The following is a 26,843-nucleotide window of genomic DNA, read 5'->3' as shown; positions in this document are numbered from 1 at the left end:
ACTAGATAAGGGCAACACAAAGAGCCAGGACTCCCCGGAGTCTTGACGTACCTGGGTGACTGCTCAGCTTCAAATCAAACCAAAATCATCTTATTTTTCTGGCTATTTCTGGCAGGCTATGTCTGACTCTGTTGCATTGAAGACTGAATTACAGCTATAGACAAAACTCCAGCTTACCCTCCAAACAGTCAACCCAAGGTCCTGCATCTGACCAGGCAGTATTAATCACAGTTTTGAATAATGGGGTGGCCAATCCCTTTACCAAGAACCACCCCAGGCCACTCCCTGGACACACCCCTGTCATCATTAAAGTAATAAAGAGCAGCTGTACTTATAGGTCAAATCCAGTTCCTCAGTTACAAACAAACAACTTTTTTTTTTTTACAAACTGATTTTAATAAGATCATTTGACATTAGTGTTCACAAGTTACACGAGCTTAAAGAGGACCAGTCAGGCATATATACAATAAAGATCATACATTTAATAATATAAAAGTGATAAAACAAAATATAAAACAAATATCACTTCATGAACTTGCAGCATTTGGAATCCAGTATTTCTGATAAAGTAATAAAAACAAGCCTTTACATATTCAGAAAGTAAAATTATTATTTTTTAAATAGAAAACAATTGCACTCCTTTGTACATTCATAAAGCTGACTCTTTAAAAAAATTCAGATGAGCTTTACTTGCCAGCAGTCCAGAACAAACCAACAAACAAAGGAAAACTGTAGGAAATACATGTATTTCATTATGAAACCAAATCCTTCCTCTCAATCAGCGAGAAAGCAATAATAATAAAAAACACAACAAAACCACAACATCTGCCAGCCCATCTTCCATAAAATAGTGTGCTATTTACATCTTAAATAGTTTTTCATTTTTCACAGACTCCGGTCAAAAAGATCCCAGGAAACCTTTTTTCAAATTTTTAGTTTCGGCCTGCCTGGAGTACACAGATGTGTGATAGTTGTCTTTCTTTCTGTCTTTTAAGGCTTATTAGATTCATCACTGCAGGCAGATACTGTAGACTGAGAGTGAAGTTATTTTCATCCCTTTGCACCTCATATAATGAAAAACTTCTTATTTTGGCATGGGGTTTGGCAATAAAATCAGAAAGGCAAAGAAGAATTTACCTTTCCATCCTATGTTACAGTTAGGCACCTTTTGCATAGCTTCATATCTGAAAGACCTGACATTTTCATGTAACCCATGTCTGTTACTCTTTCACATACATTTATCCTCCTGCTTACTAAGTGTGTGTTGTTTTGTGTTTGTGAAAATGCATTAGTGTTTGTTTATGCTATAGTTGGCGTGTATTGCTGTTTTTATCTCCCAAACTTTATTCATTCAATGGCTTATGAGCCTTAAAACATGATTCATCATGAAGCATACTGACAAACATCTTCTCATACATCTTGTGCGCGGATGTGGTCCCTATGATGCGACTGATCTTCTTCAGGCCTTTCAGCAGATAGCGTGGTGCTCCCTGGCTGCGCAGCACCCTCAGACTGTGAGACAAACCTTTGGCTAGATCCAGGTCATAGTTTGCAGTCTTCCAGAGGTGAAGAAGCTGCAGGATGTACTGCCGGGGCATGCAGGTAGAGAACACAGCCTCAACATCCTCCTGCTTAACTTTGACCCCCGGCAGGCTGTTGGTGACCTTCAGGAGGTCATCTAGGGTCAGGTTTTTTAGGCTGTTGCAGCGGGAGACTTTCCTCTCACAGTGGTTCACACCTGGAGAGACAGGGTGTGCACATTAATTCCCAAATGCTGGACTTGAGTAAATGGCATAAAAATAAAAGCACAGGTTTTGTTTTAGTACCTTGTATGATGCCGTACATCTTGTCCTGGTCTTTGTTCTGCTCCCTCCACAGCCGCAGCAGCTGCAGGACCTGCTGCTGCGGAGAGCAGGCCTTCTTCAGTCTCTCCAGGCTCTTACGATCCACCTTCCGCCCGGGAAGACTCTCCAACAGCCGCTCCAGGGGCACTGAGGACAGTCGCAGGGAGGAGAGAGACTGGAAGACTGCCTCCTCACACAGGGTCACATCTGGAAGAAATTGTAAGAGAAAGACAGGGAGTCGGTCAGGGAGAGTGGGCCTTAGAGCATTTTTATTAAAGTTTCTCTGGCACTGATTAAACCCCCTAAAAAACGTCATTTCTGTTCATCAGAATTACATATTTAGAAGTTTTACCCATGAAAGAAATCCTTTGGCATCTTAAAATAGCTGAAATGTAACTCTACACCTTTGTCTTATTTAGGGCACAGTCACACATGAGCGACTGCAGATGAGCTACCATCCCTTGCTGAGGCGATATTCATGTTCAATGTATCAAGGGAAGCTAACTTGCTTGCTAGTGTTAGCTAGTTTGCGAATAAATAGCCATGAAATACAATGATAATGGTACATCAGATTGAATGAAAGTGAACGTGAGGCATTTGTTCGCCAACATAATTTTGCTCTTGTTTGACTTTGTCTGTCAGGCAACGATAACAAATGTGCAAATTAGTCTCAGCCTCGACCCCTACCCACACCTTAGCGACTCACCTGAAGCTTGAGTGCACCTACTCACTCTGAAATCTACTTCTGGCTCACTTCAACATAAGAAACATGATAATAATGGATAACATGAGCTTTCAGCTTGACTGTGTTATCAGCTTTACTGTGTTATCAGACAGCTAATAATGTGTTATTATTGTTCGATAAACCTTGTTCCCAATTGCCAAGTCTTTGCAAAATACTGATACGTAGCTTACACCTGCTTCTCCTCTGACACCCGTGCTTTCACTGCAGTGTTATGCTCATAATACTGTCACAGTGTGTTGTGTCCTGATATCTTCAGTTATTTGGGAAGACTGGACTAAGAGTTCAAAACATTTAAACTGCCTTCATTAGTTAGTCTGTCTTTTGTTTTCACTGGGTGGGATTGTTGTTGGGAAGATTGTGTTTTCTTGGGTTTCAGTTTACTGTGTTTTTCCCTCCTGTGTTCCTGTGCTGCCTCTCCCTCATTTAACCCATCTACAAACACCTGTCTGCATCAGCCTTGTTAGATCTTCCTTCTTCTTCACTTATTCCCAGCCAATCAGCTCCCTGCCTGTTCTTCTGCCTCATCACTTTATCCGTCTCACCTAAGCTCCTCTGCACTTTTTTCCACTTGCACTCAATCCACTTATGAGTCTAGTTTGTATTTAAGTCTGTTTTTCAGTTGTTTTTTTTACCTTGTAAACAAGGCCATATGGTATTTTATTGTGTTACAAAACCCATTAGCGAAATGAGCAGTCAAAGGCTGAGCATTTCTGCTTTTGAACTGCAGTATAGCAATGACAGATTTAGACAGTGAGGGTTTGTTTTTAACAAAAACCAAAGTAACTTATCCCATCAAGTTGCAGGTGGGGCTTTACATATCTGTAATGTAATGCAGAGCAGGTAGGCCCAAATGCAGGAGACAGCAGGTAGCAGGAACTCAAAAAGATGACTCTTTATTACTGAGCATCACAGGAAAAAATCAAGAATCCAATAAAGACTGATTAAGATTTTGCTTCAAGGAGGGTCTTTAACATCATTCATCATACAATAAAAAGCTTTGTAACAAGGGCACATAGAAGAATTGACACATTGAGTCCATCTGTGTTGCTCTGCACTAAAGAAACAAGAGCTGTATCAAGAGCTACATGTAAGCAAGTACAGGTGATTCATGGTAACATGTGCTGCACTTTTCTGCTGAGCAGCACTGCACCACGCAAACACCCACGCTATTTCATCATACATGTTGTACATTTTTGCAAGCCAAGGACTCCTGGGGCTGTCCTTAAAAGTCAAATGTATTTTTTTTCTGCAAAGAGCAGGGTTTTCATATGATGCAGAACAGTCAGTTCATCAAGTTGAAGCTGATGTGAAACTGCCATCATGAAATTGCAAATTTCATGTGATTATGAAGCATTTCTATTTTTATGTCTGTGTGAATCTGTTTTCTGATTGCCTTGCAGAACATGAGGGACACCAATACATTAAAACCAAAAAACCAATGTCAGTGTAGTATTTTGAATTTAATGTGAAGAGGATATTAGACTTGTTTGTTTGATGTCTGGATAATTTAAGAGTGGCTTACTCTATAACTGACATTGACGTGCTGGTGGTTTCTCCAAATCACGTTGCAACTTTGGGAATCCCAACTGCTTTCAATTTATTTTTTTTTCTGTTAAAAAAACTGCTAAACTGTTCCAGGATCTGCTGCAGACAATCTGTGGTTGTGTAGTCCGCAGGAAGACAATTTGTGAATGAATGTTTGAGGAGAGCATCACCCTCCCTGAGGGACAACAGCTTTGTGTGTTTCCTTCTCAGTGTGGTGTACAGTGTGCACGAGTGTGCCAGGGTCTGCACGTCTGTATGTGTGTGTTCCTCAGTGACTGTGGTTTCTCAGGCTCTGGGAATTCAGTGTCATATTTGAGGCCTCTCAAATTAATTGTCAGCATTTGTCATGTTTAAAGTGTGAGTAACAAAGACTTACCAGCTCATCTTGTCTCTCTGTGCTTGACTCAGCTTCCTCTGTTATTGTAGTTTGAGGATGTGACAGTTAACAGAGTAATTGATCCATCATGGGGTCATTATGACAGCAGGGGCATAAACATCGAATCAACCCTTTGCTTTGGCTTTTTTCTCTTGTGTTGGTTTTCAGACACGCAAGAATTTTGGAAAATAATGGAATCTGGACAACGAACCTGACCGAGGAAATCCCCTGCCTTGAGGAATGAAAATGACCAAATGTCTGAAATAATTCAGCTCTGGCTGATTTTAGGTTGTTGACAATTGAGGTTTGCTGAAAAACATCATCATGTGTGTGTGTGTGTGTGTGTGTGTGTGTGTGGGCACACTTGTGTGCAGTGTATACACTGTAAAAAAACAATCTCTACCCTGATTAGGGATGCATCGATCCATTACTGATATCATATATCTGTACAATACTAACTCCAATAGCTGTATCAAGAAATACTGACAATGGGGACAATCTATTCAGTTCAATTCAATGTTTACCTCTGATTACAGGTTATGCACTAGGTCATGCATCAGCAGCATGGCCAGTAGACTACCAAAGGAAATAACAACAAACATGTCAGCTGTTTGGCGGTAAATCATGCTTGTCATGCCAGTTCTACAACAATTCTACAAAAGTTCTACAAAAAGTTCTACAAAAACCTGCAATATCTGGACATGTTAATTTTAAAGATGTTTTACTAAGTTGCTGGTGCACAATTTATAATAAACTGGCCTAACAAGTCAGTAATTTTATATACATAAGCGGCCTTCACCCATTTAAATTAAAAAGGGCATTGCCCCTATAATTTAATGGTCTATTATATGCATAATGTAGGGCTTATTAAAAATGTCTGAATATTTGGTAATAAAACAGTTTTTTGATTTCTAATGCCACCTTTTAGTATTTCTATTAAATGTCACTCATATGCACAATATGTTTTTGAGTTAAAATATCTTACTGCTCACTCAACACCCAGGTGTCAATTTTGGGGCCTAAAAACTCAGACTGGTGCATACCTAATCCTGACTCCAGCCTGCATTAATTCTAAAAACTCCCACATGATTCATTTTAGTGATTAAACCTGTGTCTCACCTGTGTGACACAAAGTGTGATGCTGAGAGCACTCCAGTGTTGCCGACTTGTCCTGACAGAGGCTGTCTGAAGTGGACGTCCCCCATCTCAGTGTCTTCAAGCCCAAACTGGAACAGTTTCTGTGGGGCTGACACGGCTCGGTGGAGGAGTCTCCACTGGAGAAATAACCAGTGGGACAACGTTCACACACGGTGTCACTCACCGGTGTACCTGGAGGAGATACATACAGGGTGATAAATTGACATAATGAATAAAATTGTGATTGTGACAGAATATATTCATTTTAGGTTTCATATTTTATATTATAAGAAAGCACCCAGATTTACAGATTATTTTTATCTCTATTATTAAAAAATAAATCTTACACATTTTAGCTACTTCCAGCATGTCAAAATGACCCGCTGCATTAACTGTAGCTGAACAAAGCATCAAGATGATGTGATTCCAGGAACTATGACCACAATGACATGTGACAATACGTCCGGACAACAGATGACTGAGTGATTCTGGGAATGAGTCACAACAGGCTTATTCATTACAACACCTCCAGTTTCTATATGTTGTTTTCAAATGGGAAATACATAACCGCAAAAAGTGACTTGTCAGCTGATTTTTCTGATTAACTAAAGTAAATGTGAATGAATACAAATCTGTCAAAAAACCCCAACACAATTTAAGGCATCAGCTTGTGATGAGAAAAACTGATAATACGATCAGTTTGAAACACATTTTAATGACAATGACTCATAATATATGTACAGCATTTTTAATAGATGATATAACAATAATATTGACTAAAATATTTGTAAAAGAATTCAATTACTCTTTTTATTTATTTTTTATTATTACTTCAAGAGATTATTTCATCACTTAAAACATCACAATGATTATGATGTAATAATGCTACTGAATATAATAATCAATAATTTAAACATTATTTTCCATCTACCGCTAAATTTTAAAATACACTTACAAGTTCTAACCATACAATGATGACATTACAGTAAACCATACAAACTTCTGGTATATGACTTGCAGCCATATGACCATGACAATTTCTTCATAGTGGAACTATGCTACAATCACATCCTCATTTAATTTTTTTTTTTTTTTTTTTATCTCTAAAGCGTACAAGTGAAAGCGTGTGGGAGGAGGATGAGCCATACCGTTATCAGATTTAACCTTTGATCGGTTTCCCTCTGTTGTGGCACAGTCTCACCATTTAGCAATAAAACATGAAACCACAGGCCGATATGCATACAGCAAAGTGCTAATGTTTCCGGCACCGCTGACGACAAAGCGAGTACAGTGCCTGAGAATGTGTCTGCGTAATATGCTGGCATTAAACTTTTTTATTCTCAGAACTTCCTCTGTTGATGCAGAGTCAGCGTGTTAGCAATTTACCATGAAATATAGATTTAGATGTCATCTAAGCAGTAACTGAAATTGTAATCAGGGGTAGGCTATATTAACGAACAGAAGGAAATGTAAGGATTTTTCAACGTGCATGAAGAAAAGCTGAATTGTTAAGTTGAGTAACTGATTGATGACTGATTAATTAGCAGCTATCTTGATTATAAATTTTTCAAGCAAATATGATAAAAATCCTTCTAATTTAAGAGACCATTTTGCTTTTCATCTTCTTATGATATAGTAAACCTAATGATAATTACTCCTTTGAGAAATTCAAGATGATTGTAAACTCTAAATGACTGCTCAAGTTCTTCTTTTAGCTTTATTTTACTTTTACTATATTTTTTAAATATTTAAAAATATAGAATTTCATCTTCTTTAAAAAAATAGGCAACTTTTTGCATTAGATTATTATGTATATTTAGCAAGTCTGTGTATAAGCCATGCAACTTTTTGTATATATGAAAAAGAAATCAGTAAAGTCAATTTTATCATGGAGATCAAGCAAGACTAGTCTGTGTATAAGATATGTAACATTTTGTACATAAAGTTTACAAAGTGAAGTTAATTTTTTTATGTAGATTAAACAAGACTAGTATTTTTGCTGGCTTATTTTTTGATTTTAAGGTATAATTGTTAAAGTGTAGCTATACTTGATAAGTTAATTGTTTACAGGGTTAGCTGGATAATTCATCACACCGCCGGTTTCTATCAACGTCGTTTAAAAATCTGAAACCATTAAATCTTATGCTATAGATCTCACCCCTTAGGTGATTCAGTGGTGTTAACTGAGGGAGAATGACAACATTTTCTCAACTTCTTACCCTACTGTTTGATTAAATGGGCCGATCTCAGGCCCTTAAAATGTACCTATGAATCTTCCTTTTATACTACTCCTGAAATTAACCAGCTCTTATATGGACCAGCACTATTCACATCACTTGTGGTTTCATACCTCGTGCCTCCTCCCACGTCACACTCATATTGGAGCAGAGTAAAGAGTAAATAACACAGTGTCATTGTTAGTCGTGTAGGTATGACTGAGAAGACTGACTGTGTTGAAAACGTATGTGTACAATGTATGTGTGTTGAATAAATGCAGATTGACTAGATATATTCATATAAAGATACAAGCTATTTTTTTATTCTTAATGTCACAGGTTTAATAATGCTACATTTACATATGCTGTGATTTTTTTTCATCTCAATCATCTTAAACTTTTTTGACAAATTTTATGGAGATAATCCATTAATCAAGATATAATGAGAGATTTGTTGTAGCCCTAACATGAAGAAAACATTATTTGTATTGTTTCAGTCAATCATTAATTTATTAGTTGTTTCTTTTTTTTATGTTCCACTGTTTCTTGTCTAGTTGATATCTAGCACCAGAAACACAGATATGTCAGCTGAAAAGATTTCAATTATTGTGTTCAGAGTGACAGAATAAATCACAACTGGAAACAGACAAATCAGGAGATCAAGGGGAACAGTCATCAAAGGCATGTGTTTTTGTGAGAATGGACCATCAGTTTTCATGTGAGTTTGAAAAGTCCAAACCACAAATCAAGTCATTACATAATCAGCCGTTCAGGAAGGGGAATCCCCTGAAATGCTGTCTCATGTCTGCAGTGTCGTTAGACTTCCAGGTCTGCTTATAGATCCATGTTACAGGAATTTATGGAAAATGTTGTGCCATCTTTGAAGCAGTGCCAGAGCTACAGGGGTCAGATAATAACCAGAATCTGCGGAAAATGTTGTTTCATCTCTGCAGCAGCTAGCTTCTGGTCTCAGGTCTAAGATGAAGTCATGAGCAGTGTAGTGCCAGTTTGTTCTGTGGTTCCAGTAAAAATACCAGATTCTGTTCACTGGAATGTTGAAATTCAGCATCAACCTCTCTTTAAGTTGCCCACAATCACTACTGACGCACCAAGGAGAGAATCTGCAAGAATTACCAGGTCAGATATCCACAGTGATAATGACATCCTTGGTTGCATCTGGCTTAATAATCAGTCAAGACTGCATTTGGTGCTGCATTGTGAAGAAGATGATTGGAGTAAAGGAATTGTAGTATGATGCTGAAGCTGACAGCAGAGAACTAAGTGAACAGAAACCAATGTATTTTTGTCTGTGCTGCTGTGAGCTGCTGTGAATTCAAAAAGGAAGTGCAGCCTCAGAAATGCAGTGGCAAGATTATGCTCCTTTACTAAGCCAAACAAACTGTTGATCCATGTCTTAAAAGTTTCCTCTTTAGTTATTTAATTATGTTGTAAAATATACGTAATCATGTATAAAGAGGAACAAGTGATGGAGTACTTTGCAGGAAATGTCAGGTCATTCTCTAGAGCTAGTTTTGGACGGATAGTCCACTCCTTAACTGACAGATGTATAAAGTCATAAACAAACACCTGTTATAATATCAGCCGTAAAAACTGAGATTGAGTTTTAAAGAATAGGCCAAAAGACTGATCAATGAGGATTCATTTTACTTGTCTTTAAGGTTGACAATGTAATACAGTATTGTGCCTGGCAGAAACCATGACGTATGACTGACTACAATTTAGGCATTGTGGTTAAGAGAATGGAAGCCCTTTTCTGCCTATGTGATGAAAAAAATTCTGTTAAGTCATGAAATGAGAAACTTTCTCAAAGTAAATACTTTGTTTCTCAGAATAATTATTTAGTAGTGCAAAAGGATGAGAAATCCTCTCAAAATGATGACTTCTTTCTCAGAAAAATAACTAAGTAAGTCAAAATAATAAGAAACTTTATCAAAGTAATTACCTAGTGTTTTTTTCTTTTTATTCCATTATTTTGAGGTAAGTCAACATTTTCAATTGTAATGACTTAACAGGATCTTTAAAAAAATGGACTGATGGCAATGGGGTTTCACACAAGAGGAACCGAAGGAGAGAACAAAAAATGTGAATAACATTCACATGACTCATATGTAATTTAGGATGATTTAAAGCTCCCATAAAAACAAATGTGAATTAGTCAGCTTCCCTCACTCAGATGAAAACCCTTAAATCACACAGAGCTAGATTCAATCAAAATTAAACTGACAGATAAACCTTTGTACGCACAGCGTCATGAGGAAGAACAGCTTAATACCAAATGCAGATGAAATAGGTTAAATGTCCTAAATGATGTCAGCAGATCTGCCCTCATGGTGTGAGAAGCTCTGACAGTATGGAATAAAAAGGACATTCATCACATGGTGATTACAGAGACAGAAGTTGTGGCTCAATGGAATTAAATGATGCTGTTTAACAATTACAAAATGTGGTATCTGCAAATAAGTTCATGGAAAATACGAAGTGATTGTTTTCCAAAAAAAAAAAGAACTAGGTGAGGATGAATTTCCATATGCATGGTTTCCTTCAGAAATATTCAATAGCACATTGGTCTAGAATCATCACAATTTCTTTCATCAATAATAATTTCATGAATGAATGAAAGAGTGACTGTTCACTGTCTGATTATCAACAAATATCAATAGAATAATATGTAGAAGAGCTCTGTTAAAAATGGTTTTGAGTCAATAGAAACAGAGTTGAGTCACGTACTTAAAGGTAATTTTAAAGATTTTAAAGGACAGAATTATGACATCTATTTGTGTATTAACTTAACTGCAACTAAAAAACACAGAAGTTTCAGGCAACACTGTCCCAACTCAGAGCAGGCCAGGTGTGGAAGCACAAGAAAGACATGCAGGAATGTGTGTTTTGTAAACACACACACACACACACAATGTTGCATGTGTATCCATACAACATGTCTCTGCCTAAAAGACACAGGAATAAGGAGTAAATCTCAGAAAAAAATATATAAAATAATAATAATATAATAAAATAATAGAGAGGCTATGACATGTTTCTGTTCTGTGTTTTTCACTTTTACTGTCCAACTTCAAACCAAACTCTGTGTGTCTGCGGGTGAGGGACAGACAGAGTGAGTGATTCTAGGAAAGGGGCAGAGTCAGTTTAAAAAAAAAAAAAAAAGGTGGTTCTGTGAAAAGAGGCGTCTGCATCTGGAACAGATCTGATTCAGAGAATTGGAGGAAGGCGAAGAGCTTCCAGTGATAAAAGGGAGCGGACATCTTAATGTGAAAATACTGATCTGTATCTAATGTGTGTCTCTGATTTGCCAGCATTAGGGTTCATTCCCTGACATGCCAGTAAAGAATATCTGGAATTAAACTGATTTGATTGAAGTAAAAGAGTAAAGCATGAGATGAGAAGATTAAAGGAAAGGTCAAATATGTAGTGATAGGTTTCTACTCAAGTCTCTTACTTTTCTTCAGTGTAAGTTATAACACAGAGGAGAATAGACTTTTATTCACTGAACTCAGCCAGTGCTTCCTCCTAGGTTGTGTGCTGTCCCCATTCCTAATTTTTCTGGTTTTAGTACGGATACCTCTTCTAATCATCGACCTCAAATTTAAATCTGATTTACATGCTGACTGGGTAGACAGAAAACCCACAATATAACCAGATGTCTTTTTTATTAAATATCTTAAACAAAGGCAGTCTGCTGGTACAATAACATAATAATAACAACAATAATGATAATTTTAAGCTCTGTCTTACCTAAAGCTGTCACTCCGTAGCCAGGTGGACAGGTTCTGTGTGTGATGCAGAACTCCACCACTAGATGGAAACCTGGAGCACACTCACACAGCTGGTCGTGAGTGCTGTTACACTGCTGCTTCACAAGCTGTCTCTCTTTGCACACCTAAAACACAACAAACCAGTCACTGAAACTGTGCTCCTGCATGTACATGATAACATACAGTAAAGACAAATTTACGTGTTCAAATATGAGCAGAAAGCATACTAATTTATCTAGTTGCTTCACAAGCGGTCGTTACATACAGTCTCTTGAATTGAAAAAAACGGCATACTAGAATGCACAACAGATCTCAAAGGGGACATGTTAACAACACATATTACATAATCAGTGGAGAGTGTGAATCTAAACTGCGATGGGAATATCACTAAACCACGATGAGCACTTTTACACTTACACACTTTCATTTTTAGTAAGAAAAACTAAAGTGGAAACACTTAAAAAAAATGTACAGATGCTTTGCCAATATGTAAACAAAGCATACAAACATGCATCTAAGACAAAAGCAAAAGAGAACCACACAAGTATAGATTCAAACTTTTGATGGGATATTACACTATTAGTAAAATTTTTGACCATGGGATGAGCTCAGATTGGGATGATTCACTTAAGTGTAGGAATAGATACAGAAAGTAGATACAACAAAAGTCAATCACACTCCTTAATGAACGAACAAGAGAAACGTGTCTGAAGAGATGGGCTCATACATACCGAGGTGCAGTATTGACACGTGTCCCCCCAGTGCCAGTTCTCAGCAAAGTGCCTCTCAGGACAGGCCTCACATTCTGTGGGTGTGTCAGCAGTGCAGTGTCGTTTCACAGCCGTGCCAGGAGGGCACTGGTCGCACAGCAGGAGGTCAGACGTCACAGGGTCGCGGTACTGGTACTTTGGCGGTACGGCCTGCTGCTGGAAGGCCCAGGAGAGAGAAGCTGTGAAGAGCTGCAAGAAAGAGAAAGTGGGTTTTAGTGGACTGAGTCAACAGCTGCGACAAAATCTCTAATGAAAGCCATCTCGTGCACAGCTCCTCTTTGGCTAAAGGTTCAAATATTTTTTTTCATATTTTGGAACACTCGCCAACCCAAAGCTTCCAGTCAAGAAGGAGTTGAAAATAAGGTCAGAGCTGTAAAGTTGAAGCTCCTGGTAGATATGCATTCCTAATGTGATTTCATCTCTTTTATAGAGAGACCATCAGGGAGTTAGAGGAGAAAATTGAGCAGCAAATTAATGGATTACTGCACATGCGCAACATTTTATAAACAACAACACTACATTTTAAATCTTTGTGTCTTTGCAGGAGGCAATATAGTCCCTCTGAGTTGCCTAAATGATAATGCTAAATTCTGTGATCATTTTATCCTAACTTTTAGCTTGATTACGGTCCATATTTTTTATCGAACTTTTGGTATTTTGTCTAAAATCTTATTGGTTTTCCAAAACTTTTAAACGAATTCAGATGTTTTTGTCGTGCCAGTTTCTGCACATATTAAATTGTACGACACAGGATTACTGATGATAATTGTGCAGCCCTGTGTTCTCTGACCTCATCAGCAGTCTCCTTCCCCTGTCAGCAGCTCTCTAAGATAGGCTGCTTTGTAGCTGAAAAGCATCTGACGTGATTCAGCGCTGATCTACAGTGGTTTAATACCGCTGTGCAGCAAGAGCACACCACACCCATATATTTTTCCCCCCTCTGAGAGCAGCACATCCATATAGACACTTTGTAAAGTGGGTGACTGTTAGCGAGGCCTCTGAGACAGACATATGTAGCAATTGCCTCAAAAACAAGCACATGTATCATCTCTTGGGCAGAACCGAAAAGTTTTGGCCTTAAAAATCCAAGATATCATTTGGTGAGCATGTTTGACATGTAGCCATGCAGCTGGTCTAGGCCACATGCTGACCAGATGTCACACATCTGGCTCCTTCCACCCTGAAGTCCCTCAGCCATTGGCTCTGCGGACTTTCCCGTTGGCAGGGATACATCCTCGCCATTTGGACAAACTAACAATAGGCCGTCCTTTGCATTGTGTGTATGTGTGTGTATGCTTCCATGTGGTTTTCTGCTTTCCACATGTTTGTTTGTGCATCTTCAGAAATGATTGAATTCATGCAACAAACAACACATTCGTGCAGGAGTGCACATATGCAGGAATGTGTGTGTTGCTGCATGTGTGTGTTTGTCGGTGTCCAATTATCCTCTTCCTCAGTGTTGGTCTGTGTGCTCTGCGGTCTCCTCTCCTGGCTGCTGTTCATAAAGAGAACTGTTGGAGGTTACTGGGCTTTCCCCATTCACCATCAGAATACAAAACACTCACCCACACTGTTTTACAGTTTACCCGCTACACACCATTGATCTCCTTCCTGCGTGTGTGTATTTGTACTTATCCCATTTACCTTAAAACTTGCAACCACAAAACACAATGTGTATGAGTGTGTGAGACAAAATGAAAACCAGAGAGAAAGAGTGTTGTTTTCAGTGTATGTGTGTGTGCGCACATGTGAGTCTTTCATTCACTATTATATTACTAAATATTTGGCTACAGAAATCCTTTCAGCAGAAATCGACGTGTGTTCATGAGTGTGTAGAGAAGACTGTGCAGTGCAGCTGTGTCTTCCCCATCTGCCATATGTTACTGTTTTGATCTATATGTATATGTAGTTCTTGCTACATGCTCATTTTTAATCATCCTGAAATGATGTGCTATGCTGAAAAGAAAAAAAGTGTAGGTCCTTCTATTTCTGTTCCCTTTTGCAATGGAGGTCATTGAAAAAGATAGTAAAAATAGATGAATGGGTTTTACACACCATAATAGAAACCTTAGCTTCAAACAGCATGGCAAGCGCAGTGGTTTTCCCGGCAAAACTTATCGACCTCTGAGCACAACATTTGGTGGAAGGCTTTCATCCGCAGCGACTTGCTGAGCAGTACCATGGCTGCATCTGTTTGTTTGTAGCATGGGTGGCCCCAGCAAGAATCAAACCTATAATCATAGCCTTGCTCCTCAAATTAAGAAATGTATATAGACACTATTAAAGGAGCAGTGTGTAGGAATTAGTGGCATCTAGTGGTGAGGTTGGAGAATGCAATCAACTGAAATACCCCTCTGCTCCCTGCTCCATACCAAGCGTGTAGAGAGCCTATGATGGCATTCAGGTGAAATAAAAATGTGACAGGCCCTCTCTAGAGCCAGTGTTTGATTTATATGTTCTGGGCTACAGTAGAAACATGGCCCGACAAACATGGTGGAGCTGCTATGTAAATATAAAGGGCTAAGCTAACAAAAACCAAACAAGTATTTTCACAAGATGCTGCACTGATACAATTTTGTTTAATATTCACTTTCTGCGATTAGATCCCCCTAAATAATACACACTGCATCTTAAAGCAGTGAAGCCACATCCAGTCAGTTTAGAAGCATTAGGTAGGCAGAGTGTACAGAGGGACTGAAGGAGGGTAACCTGTTTTTTTTTTTTTTTTTACAAATCTGGGTATGGTTATACTTATAATGCTGGGTTAGATTCAAAGTGAGTTTACTGGCAGTGCAGGACTACCCTCGGTCATGAGAGCTGATGAGTCTGAGCACATGTGGAAGTGATCAGGTTCTTATTGTTTTTCAAATCCTTTATACAGCACAGTAGTTTGGCTGGACTCCAGCTACAATATACTGTACAGGGCAAAGCAATTGAGAGTAAGAAGTAATGTTCAGTGTGTTACATCAAATAACGGCACATGCATTTTCAGACTTTCTCTTCCTCTTTATCAGATCTTTATCCATTTAAAATAATTAAAAACACAAAACAGTTCAATGGCTTATGCATCATCTTCATCATTACGTCTATTGCAATACCTTTGTAGCCTGCTAATCACTCGTATCGCTTCCAATTTAAACCAGTGAAAGAAGGAAAAGCCTTTTATATTCAAATCAGTTCCTGGCACATATCAAAACTGACATATAAAATGCTTAAGATAAAAAACCTGGCCAATGATCAGCATCTTACATCGAACTTATTCTAACCCACTTCAGGTAAAACCACACTTTTCCAAACCAGCCTGTACAGTAGCTTTTTGCTACCGAGGAAAAAAAAAAAAGTCAACTTTTTTAAGAATCAACTTATTGGGAAGTTGTCCTGTGGTGTGTGTGAATCTGTCCATCAGCAGCTAAAAGAGATATTGAACTTTTCACCCTCCTTGTCGCCTTAGAAGCTGCCATCTGACGACATCATGGACGACCGCTGGAAACCCAAATTACACAGCTGCAAGGGGCCACTGACAGCCATAATTATACTGTTAACAACATCAGAGCAAAGCTCAGCGAGAGGCATATCCTACATGGAGCACGGCCAGCTGTGGAGGAAAGGATGGATGAAGGTATGAAGGTAATGATAATGTTCTACCTTCCCTGAGCAAGACGCCCTTGCGCAAGGCAGGGCAGCTGCTATGTGTGTAAAAAAAAAAAAACGCATCTGCCTTGAGTTGTGTGTGGAGCTACTTGTCGGAAAAAGCACTAAGTTGCCATCCCTGGATAAATAATGGTTAAAATAAAAACACCATATATTTATTCTGGTAAAATTGGCTTCATCTGACACAGTTTGCTTATGTAATCCATGCCAGTAAATCCCATTTGAAGTGAGTTTAGAGAAAACCTTGTGTTTATGCAGAGCAAAGACGACCTTTACAAAGTCTTTAACAGAGAACATGTGCTTTTTAACAGATGTTATCCACTTGAATGAAACAAACAGCAAGTGTATTCCAGTCTGTTAAGTGTGGTGTGCACAGAAGGAGATAGACTTCTTGCAACAGGGAGCACAAGCGAGACAAAGTGAAAATCCAGTCCGATGTTATTGATGGTGTCCTGACGTTAAGTAAGCAAAGTTCTCCACAGTGTGTTTTTCTATTAATGTTGCCTGGGCACGCACATTATATCTCTGACATTCAATGACACAATTTCTGAAATATTGCCAGTCCTTTGGCCAAACTGGGTTTATAAGACTCAGGAGGGTTTCTGTTCTTCTGTGACCTGTCTGTTGTCAAAATTATAACCAGAGACAAGTGTAATGATGACAGAGTGCTTTGGTGAAACAGGCTGAACGAAATGACAGATGTGCCATAGCGACATAACTACAGAGTTCAGACACCTGACAGAAATAGCCTTTAAGTGATTGCACATGCTTTCCATATGAGCTTATAAAGAGGGCAACATCCTGATAATGGGTGGGTAATGGGCTTATTGGTTTTACACACATGGGTAAAAAAAACTGCATGAGTTGATAAAAACTAATAGGAGCTCAAATGCTCTTTGTCGAAAGCATTGAAATGAGTAAATAGAGCAAGTCAGGCAGCTTGGTCATAAGAGATAGCTTAAAATAAAAGCACAAAAGGTAAATTTACAACTTAAAAATTAATAAAAATGCATATTGCAAAAAAAGGAATTAGAGCAAAAACAAGCAACTGTAAGCAGACAGCAACTTAACCAAATTTAGTCAATCACAATTACTTTTTGAAACAGTAAACGCGCCCTCCTTTGTATTGTTTGTGGAAATATTAAAATGCTTCCAGAACAAATTACTGCAGCATTTAAATAACTTCCAAACGAACAGGGTTCGACCTAGAGTTACAGTGAATGTGGAGCACACTGAAATGTGAAGAAAGAGGAGAATCAGAGTTCGTGTAGAGCCCGAGGTCAGTTTTAGATTCATGGCATGAGGAGAAGAGCCATGGCACAAAGGGACCAAACCACACGACACCAGCTTATCCACCAGGCACATGGCTTCAGTTAACTGTTGAACGCAGGTGGTCTGAGGGGGGATTCCAGCTCTTGGAAGTGTGTGTGTGTGTGTGTGTGTGTGTGTGTGTGTGTGTGTGTGTGTGTGTGTGTGTGTGTGTGTGTGTGTGTGTGTGTGTGTGTGCGTGCATGTGTGTGTGTGTGCACGTGTGTGTTGGGTCCTGTGACTACTGAATCTGTCTTTTCCACTCATATAGAGACAGAGGGAGACATGCTGCCATGATCCATCACATGAAGTCTGTCATCACACAGTTATTCATATTTTTTATGAAATACACTGTTGAAATTTTTAATAATGCACACAATATTTTACTTTAAATACTCATGAGATTATCTCAAACAAAATGTGCCTCTAATCTTGAATTTGCTGCTAAAAATGTTGCGATAAATATAAGTTATGTATATGTATGACTGTATGGACAATTTATCGAACCATGTCAGTCTGCTGTTGTAGTGTAAACCAAGTATGTTATGTAGACTAAAGCAGAAATAATTAGTCAATGTATCAATCAAGAAATAGAGAATTACCCCACTTCTGTTTTGATTATTTATTAAACAAGTCTTGTGTTAAGCAAAAATGTCAAGAATTCATCTGTTCCATCTTAACTGTTTTTTGACCTTTTATCAACCAAAGTATTGATTGAATCAAGAATGTAATGGCAGTTTATCAGTTATGAAAATAATCATTGATTGCACTACTGTTAATCGGTGAAGGCATAAAGATTTTTTTGTTGTCTTCCCTTTGTCCTGGAATTCAGACTCATTTGAAAAAAATCTGAAAAAAATATTCCAGTATCACATTATGTATAGCCAGTGGTTGAATGAAACTTACATTTATTCAAGCACTGCACTTAAGATTTTTTTCTTAAAATGTCATACTTGGTTTTACATAGAGGATTGTTAAGGCCCAAAGAGGCCAAATTATGCAATATATCCCAAAAAAATTAAAAAAAAAAAAGAGCAAGGACTAGAAAAAAGTCCAGCAAATGAATTCAAATTTGTGTAGTAGAAGAGAATTCAACAACTGCATGACCTCCCAAATTCATATTGTGATCCTATGGAGAGGGCTACAATTCAGTCAGCTACATTCGCAGAACGCCACTTACACATTCTTGCATCAATGTTAACAATGCAATAATTTTATATACATATCCACTAATTTTGCTTATAAACAAGTACTTTTTACATTGAGTACATTTTGTTGATAATACTCAAGTACTTTTACTTAAAGGAGCAATGTGTAGAGTTTAGGGTGGCCTATTGGCAGAAATGGAATATATACTACTCAAGCCTATGTTCTTAGTATATAATTGTGTTTTCTGTAAACCTAGAATGAGCCCTTGATATTTACATAGGAAGCGCCATGTTTCTAAAGCAGTCCAAAATAAACAAACCAAACACTGGCTCTAGGGCCTTTTTGCTTTTTTTAGATTACCTGAAGGCCACCGTATGTTCTCGACATGCTTGGAAAGGGAGAGGTAAGCAGAGGGGTATTCAGTTGATTGCAATTTTGCAGTGGGGCTGTATAAGGCTTATCCATAATCAGTGTATTACATATAGTAGAAGGTGGTCAGAATGCCCCCATTATGGAGAAGCAGGCAGGAGTACCACCATAGAAGCTAAGCAATGTACTCCCGTGGATGAGGGGCAGCAGAAAAACTTATTTTAGCCACCTAAAAAATAGTTCAGCCAATGAAATATCAATTTCAGTTTAAGTGTTTGCTATACTTAGACCCTTTACTTTGCTTGAAACAATGATTTCTGGTGGGAAACTGAAGTCATTATATCGCTCTCTTCAATACCTGACTCCATTAAAAATATCAGGAATTTAGCATCACTCAACGCAGAAGCTGCTGGTCTACTGATGCCTCGATCAGCCAGTTTGTTTGTATTTTATATTGTATCAATTATGTCTTGTGGTGTTGTTGAACGCATAGATGGGGAAAGTAAAGCAGTAAAAATATTCTTAATATAGAAATTAAACTTTTCTCACATTCTTATATACCTATTGTCAGCCAAACTTTGGCTACAAAAATTTGCATTAGCTCAGTCTTGCTGTTTTGACACTAAGCTTTATCTCTTCTGCCTACTGTCTTTCTGCTCTTTGTGTGATAATTACTTAGTCCTAAACACACGCGCGCACACACACACACACACACACACGCTAGATCAATGAGTTCATCACAACTGTGCTTCGCAAAACACGCCCACACACGCTCATGCTTCCATACACGCTCCAACTATCAGTTGATGGAAAAGAGGAAGTTTGGTGTGCAGAAGAAACTTCCAGAGGTTATCGTTGCTTTGTGAATAAACGTTTGTGCTTGTTTGTTTAAAACATGTTGATCCTGTAACCCCCCCCCACTCTGTCACACTCACTTCCTCACCCTTTCACTAGTGTTTGTCTAGAGAAAAGTTGTTTGGCCAAGTGACCTCTCTGTAGCTCCTCCTGTCTGCGTGTGAACCTGCAGTGAGGTTTAGGGAAGTTGGTGCAGCTAATGCCAACGGCCACAACAGAGAGTGGTGGAGAGGAGGCGTAAAGATAAAGAGAGCACAGATGAGAGATAATAATAGAGGCAGATAATGGGGATTAGTGGCTGGATTACTCAGATGATTGATGGGTGACATGCAGGTTTATAGCGAGCTGACTGACTGGCTGGCTGGTTGATACCTGCTGATCAGACAGACAACTTCACTCCTCCACCACGGTTTACAGTTTGAAACATGTGTCAGCACAAAAAGACTGACAGCGTATCACGCTGTTGTCCAATTTCCACGTCTGTTCCACTGACATCATCCTGGGAAAGGACCCAAAGAAAAAGTGTGTGTTTTTCAGTAGACAGAACACAACCACATGAGTCAGAGGCATGCAGGAGAACAGGAAGAGCACACAGGTGCAGAAGGTGCATTTACTACCGGACCTCAAAGCAAATACAATGTTTTGCAGTGTCCCTTTAACATAGAATTACTTACAGACAGAGTGCATGGCTGATATGAAGGCAGAAAGGTAGGAGGGATCAAGAGAGGTGCAGATTGATTTATTGTCTGGATACTGACAGTGGAGACTGACAGAGTGGTTGAATGTCTGACTCATTAGTTGGCTAAATAGTTGCTTATATGACTGGCCAGTTGAGTAACTGACTAAGTGAATGATGGATTAACACAAGAACACTACGTCAGAAATTTTAAGGACAAAATATCTGCCTATTTTAGGTAAACTGTGGAGAGCCGACTGGGGGAAATACTTTGTGTGGATATCATGTTAAATGGTGTCAGAATGCACCAGTGCACACACATAGTATATTTATTTGTATATTACTGCCTTGGACACTTCACACACAAACAAGCAACACATCTCACAAACAAAATAACTGACTGCCTGTGCTCTTCACAACATAAGATCTCTCCCTCTTTCTCACGCACAAACGGATGAACACACATGCAGGCCACGAGGATAGATAGTGGGTCCAGTGTTTTGTATCTACAGTGTGTGATCTGTTTCTGCCCAGATATACATCTCTACATCAACATATGCAAAACCTGCATGGGCCCCAACACAGCACAACATGCAAAACACACCAAAGGAAATAACTGCTCCTGCCCCAAAGGCACATGTTTAAAATCCTTTGGGAAGCGTTGTAGAGCAAATTAGTGTAACATCAACCTCACAGTAAACACCATCTGCTGGCAACACGCTACATCTCTATTTTCAGAGTGTTGAGTTTCATTCATTTTAAATGTGCCATAGAAAAAGTGATGAAATATGACCAAATGTAAACTTTCAGTCACTGATGGATGATGTAGATCTTATTTGTATGTCCATTTTGTGGTTGTGAGTATTCACGGCAGTGAATTAAAAATGTGGGTGGAACATGAGCTTCATTCATCATCAAAAGCAAACAATCTACAATATAAACATATCTTAATTATATTTTCAAAACCAGAAAGCTTTGCTTTTGTTCATCTTGAAAAGATGTCATCATCACATACTGGTTGTCCTAAGAGACATATGGTACTTTCTGCATTGTGTACCCTGCATACAATGCACACAGCTTACAATATGGTATAATCTGTTTAAAAAAAGCAACCCAAATAGCTTCAAAAGTCAACACAAACTAGAATCTCTCAGCTCAGTCTCAACAAAATTGAGTCCTGCCTGCACACGCTTGTATTGCAAGGCTGCCACATGGGACTGCATTACAATGTCAGGTGCTACTCTGTCTACACTCTGCACATCATAAATATGTCACCCTTTACAAACTGGGTGTATTTTCCCTCCATTCACTGCTGGTTTCTCATAGCACAAAGCCTACACAGAAATCCCATTACCTAATGAACATGTCATGCCAATATTTGAGCCTTATAAAGTGGATGAAGTTTTACTTAATGTGCATTGAAATGTCACACATAAGTGCCTTTTTTAATACAAGTAAGTATTTTACAACGAAAACGGTCTGAACTTGACCTATAGTAACTTTCACATGGGATCTTGCAACATGTCTAAACCTAGAGAGGATCGTATCTGTTTTCAGAATCAGTGATGCTCCGAACAAGAACGATCATGATCGACCAAAATGTCAAATTTACAAAACTGACTTCATCACAAGGGGCACCGTGAATGAGATGACTGATTGCTGGTCCCTATGATGAGTTTAACTACCTGCACAGGCTCGTGCTATACAGAGAGAATATGACACGTGATTAGCGCATTTCTTTCTTTTTGTGGAATAAATATGGACTGAGGCGACTGCATACCCGACTGATCACCACGCGTCTGACCGCGTGTAGCGCAATAATAATCCATGTCTGGCAAATAAAAATGCATCCCCCGGTGCTCCAGCGGATCAGATCGGTTCAGCGGACCAAGAACGAGAGCTACATAAACTCATGTGTACTCACCACTATCAGTTTCATGGCCGGGTTGGATCTCGCTATCCGTGCGCTCATCTCCACTGCGTTAAAGTGAACTGCGGTGTGATGGGGTCCATCACACATCTGTACTTATACAGTAGGCTACAGCGAGAGAGAGAGAGAGAGAGAGAGGAGGGGGGGCATGTGCCCACCCACACAGCCCTCTCTGTGTCTGTCTTTGTGTTTCTCTCTGTTCCCTCAGTCCTAAAAATAAATTGTTGCATTCTCACGAGTTGCGTTGCGTTTACGCAAAGAAATGAATGGCATAGTAGCGTCAAATGAACATCAGATGATGTGGATCCACTCCTGAATTCAGAATCAGATAGGGTCGACTTTTTAAGCAATGCATCTCTGATAAATATGAAATATTGTAAAGCAATACTGTACAGTATAAATATATGACACAGTGCCCACAGATGGGAATAAAACAGCTATGACATGGAAAAAATACAAATGTATCTTTCTTTTGTCTTGAAAGAAAGAAAACCAATAACTTGCCTTTTTGACATTTTCTTCACAACTGAAAAATTGTGGTGAAATAAAACAGGGCGAAGCACAACTATAAAGCAGCTACTATTCCATGAAGAATTGTTTTTTATATATTTGAGACCCAGTCTGTTACACACCCAGTGTGTCAAAGTAAAAAAAAGAAAAGAAAAAAAAAGCTTTAATTAGTGTGAAAATAAAGAAACATTTTCCAAGATAAATGTTTTGACTTCTGCTTGACAGCATGCAAATACAATGATTGACAGCTGCTTATTTTGACCAGTCGAAATCATTTAGTAAAACAGGTTATGCTTATTTGAACATTCGCTGGTGGAACTTGGAAATGTTGTCTCAGTGAGGCTGGACAACACTGTCCATGTGCTGAGAAGAACTGTTTGAGAAATTTGAGCCATTTGATGTCGAGAACCAAAAACCAAAATACTGTCTTTATTAAACCTGTGAACCATCACAGATTCTGTTACACAGAGTTTAAAGTCTTCAGACTGTGCTGCAAACATGTAAGAGCCTTTTCCATAAAGTGTATTTTCAGGTTTTTGATCCCTAGACTCCAGATAGTTTTGTTTGTTTGTTTGGTTTTTTTTTTTTACAATATTTCACCAAAAAAACTACTGTATGCTTTATTGTCACATGTCTTGCAACTTATTTAACTGCCTGTTTTTCTTTGCCCTTTTATTATTCAGGGAAATTTCACTGAGAGACATTTTTCTATAGAAACACTCTTATCACATGTAGACAAGTTTTTTACGTTACTCTCCCCAACCAGAGCTATCCTGTCGGCAAGGGATTCAACCAGAAATGTTTTGACTTCTTCTAGCCTTTAGGCCACCACCACCGCGTTAAACAGTGGATTCATGTAATGAGATTTACTTTAACTGGAGGCTCTGATACTGAAATAATATGTTCTTGTAAGTGATGGTGAGCACTACACACACTCTAATGGCTTAATGACTGCAGTTGGCTGTATTGTGTCATTTGAATGCACTATTGCATATTAGATTTTGTTACTTTTAATATAATGTGTATATGGCTAAATAAACTGGAAACATCAATTTGTTTAATTGTCATCATTTGCTTAAACTGCTTTTAGTGACCGCCATTAAGTTCCACCCACACCCAAGGGGAAAACATTTCAATGCTCTTCATTGACTTTGTATTGTGTGATGGTGCCTCTGTGTCATTTTGATATTTTTGAGGTTATAGGATGATCTTACCTGGTTATTCTCAGGTAGTTGTAAATATCAAAGTATTTCATTTCTGGCCATTCAGTTTTCTCCAAGATAGGCAAGGTAAAGAAAAAGGACACTGAGATATACTGATAATGCTAAATTCATTACTATGAATTTTCCTCTCTGGTACACATAGGGTGCTAAAATAAAATGTTGACATTTTGAATTCTAATGTTTTCAGCTAACTCCAGGCATTTTGCTGTTTAGGCTCTTGGTTGCATCTTGTGGCACTGATTGTTTTCTGTAAAACTTAGCTCAAGGTCTTTACAAAGTAAAGCTTTACAAAAATGGGGCATGCACTTTTTATAGGCTGGAGGAAATTAAATACATACAGAATGTTTGGCATATAAAAATGAGAATAATTTGAAAAATAAAGGAAATTTAAAAAAAAACTGCCTTAAATCCTAAAATTGAATATCTATTATGACGGGACTTGAAGTGTTTACTTTAAACATTATCATAAGAGATACATTTTCTGATCTTAATAGCCAAAGAATTTAATAGGGTTAAGTGTTTTTTTTTTGTCCCCAGCTGGTCATGAAAACACTTCTAAACTCAAGGTTGTTGTTGTTGTCTTAAATGAATTGCCTCAATAACCAAGAGACCTGGAAATAATTTCAGAAATGTTTCGTTCTTTTCAGTGAAGGCAATTTCTCAGATATCAGTCTTCCAAAGCAACATAAGTACTCATGGGTACTCATGCACACTCATGGGTATAAACAATTCAATCAAAAGAACATTTTCCATTTTCTCAAAGAAAACACACTCACGCACACGTTTATACATTTTGAAGTCGAATGATAGATGTATACAGTATCAGTGGGCCAATCCAGTGACATTTACCAGTGACATTTTGGGTTTGAAACTTGTTCAAAAGTTGGTCTTCTGTCTCTCCAGTCGTCTGTTTAATATCCTAAATTAAGTGTTCCAAATAACATTTAAAGGAGTTACTGTACAGAAATACAATATAAGGTTTCAACTAAAGAACCTCTCACATATAGGTCAAAAAGAATACTGGGTACAAACATAATAAACCCAAAATGGCACTCCCACAGTGTGATCTTGACATATGATGGTGATACTAGACCTCTGATGTCAAAGATCCTAAAAAAAACAACAAAAAAAACATTTGTCTTTTGTAGTTGCTTACAGTCTGCCCTCCATGCAGAGCCATGACAAAATGTCACAGCCCACTGACGCAGAAGCACAAGGTTTCAACGTAATCAGAAATATCATACTCTCACCCACCTATGAGTCTCTGAGGCATGTGAGAGCCGTCTAAGTGGTGAGGTCACAGCTCACCACAGGATGACTTAACACACGTACACAAACACACACACACACACACACACATGTAACAACGCAGAGAAATACACACGTCTTTCAGTGTCGAGGTCAGAATACACCGCAACAATGCTGGACTCTTAAACACACGCTCGACAAGCCCTCCTGACGTGTTTGTTGGCGGTGAGGTCTGTAGCGTACGAGCAGGGATGTGTGGGTGTTACGAGGTGAACCAGATGCTACACAGACACACACATACACACACACTTATAAATAAAAAGAACACTACTTGCTGACTCACCATATGTCCATAAATTGTTTGCTGGTTTTGGCCTGTCAACAAAAATACTACATTTTGATTTATTTTGAACATCCAGTCAAAAGGTTTTTGAGGCTAGGTGTTGGCCCTGAACCATAGCATGTGTGTACACTGTATACCATACATATACGTATATATGTTCCCGAGACACAAACAATGCACATTAGAATTACACCTATAGGGATAATACTGGCTGTCTGTCTATCAAGCAGAAAACTGCTCACAGTAAAGTGACTTCAAACATGGGTATTCATGTGTGATGCGTAATTCCTGATTTAAATTCAACTGCAAAGATGTTGAGATTAGGTCTTTGCAGTGCTTTTGTCATCTTGTTTGCATACTACAGGCAGATAGCAGATCTCCCACTACCTAGTCACCAGTATCATTGTTCAGATCCATGGCAACTTCTGTGTACATGTGTGCATAGTATTATCTGGCTGCATGGTTGCCACAATTGTGTGTGCATGCTCTTTTTACCTCTGTATGTGTGTGTGTGTGTGTGTTAGCCAGTTCCACTCATTTCCATAACAGATCTCATAAACGAATGAATGGAAAAGGGAACTGATAACTGTTGTTGTGTTGATGGTAACCTGAGACAGAGAACAACAAAGGCTTTTACACATGCATGCAAATATAGCATTGTTGTTGGTAAACTGCAGAGAGAGAAGGAGGTAGAAAAAGATAAAGAGGAACCAAACAACCTCTTAAGGCCACAAAGAACATGGAATTAACAGCAGAGATTGTATCAGTTGTACAAAGCACTACTTTAGGACGATTGTATTATAGTAGCAATTCAAATGTAGTAAATGTTTTAACTCAGCATGAGTCTCCAAGAGCTAATGTGGCAGACCAAGACCATGATTTTCATTAGGGCCCTCAATGAACTGTACATATCTGACATGCCTGTGGTAGTATCCTTTACAGGCCAGTTGATGCTTACTGTTACTGCTACCTCTGAACAAGATTTCTTCTTCCATTTCACATTTCTGTACTGTTCAAAATGCTTGAGGAAGCAAAGCTTTTAAAACTTCAATACAGAGTAAATTAGTTCTTAATCAGGCATGATTTGCATCGCTTGGTTGGAGTCATGTGCAGTGTTTGTCTGTCCATTCCTGGAAATGGATTCTGCTCTCTTTTTT

The 26,843-nt window shown here is 38.5% G+C and overlaps 1 protein-coding gene across 1 annotated transcript; it reads right to left on the bottom strand.

Annotated features, from left to right (window-relative positions):
• Positions 1 to 371: 371 nt before the first annotated feature.
• Positions 372 to 22,460, bottom strand: LOC121945887 (tumor necrosis factor receptor superfamily member 11B-like). The gene is made up of 6 exons (XM_042490253.1): positions 22,357 to 22,460; positions 12,386 to 12,613; positions 11,635 to 11,779; positions 5,630 to 5,839; positions 1,827 to 2,051; positions 372 to 1,738 (listed from the first exon to the last, which is right to left on the bottom strand). Exons 1-6 carry the CDS (start codon positions 22,450 to 22,452, stop codon positions 1,344 to 1,346), a joined length of 1,299 nt encoding a protein of 432 aa, XP_042346187.1. The 5' UTR covers positions 22,453 to 22,460; the 3' UTR covers positions 372 to 1,343.
• Positions 22,461 to 26,843: the final 4,383 nt, after the last annotated feature.

This window comes from Plectropomus leopardus, chromosome 7, assembly GCF_008729295.1.
Source record: "Plectropomus leopardus isolate mb chromosome 7, YSFRI_Pleo_2.0, whole genome shotgun sequence".
Lineage (NCBI taxonomy): Eukaryota > Metazoa > Chordata > Actinopteri > Perciformes > Serranidae > Plectropomus > Plectropomus leopardus.
This window is presented reverse-complemented; position numbering and strand designations above follow the sequence as displayed.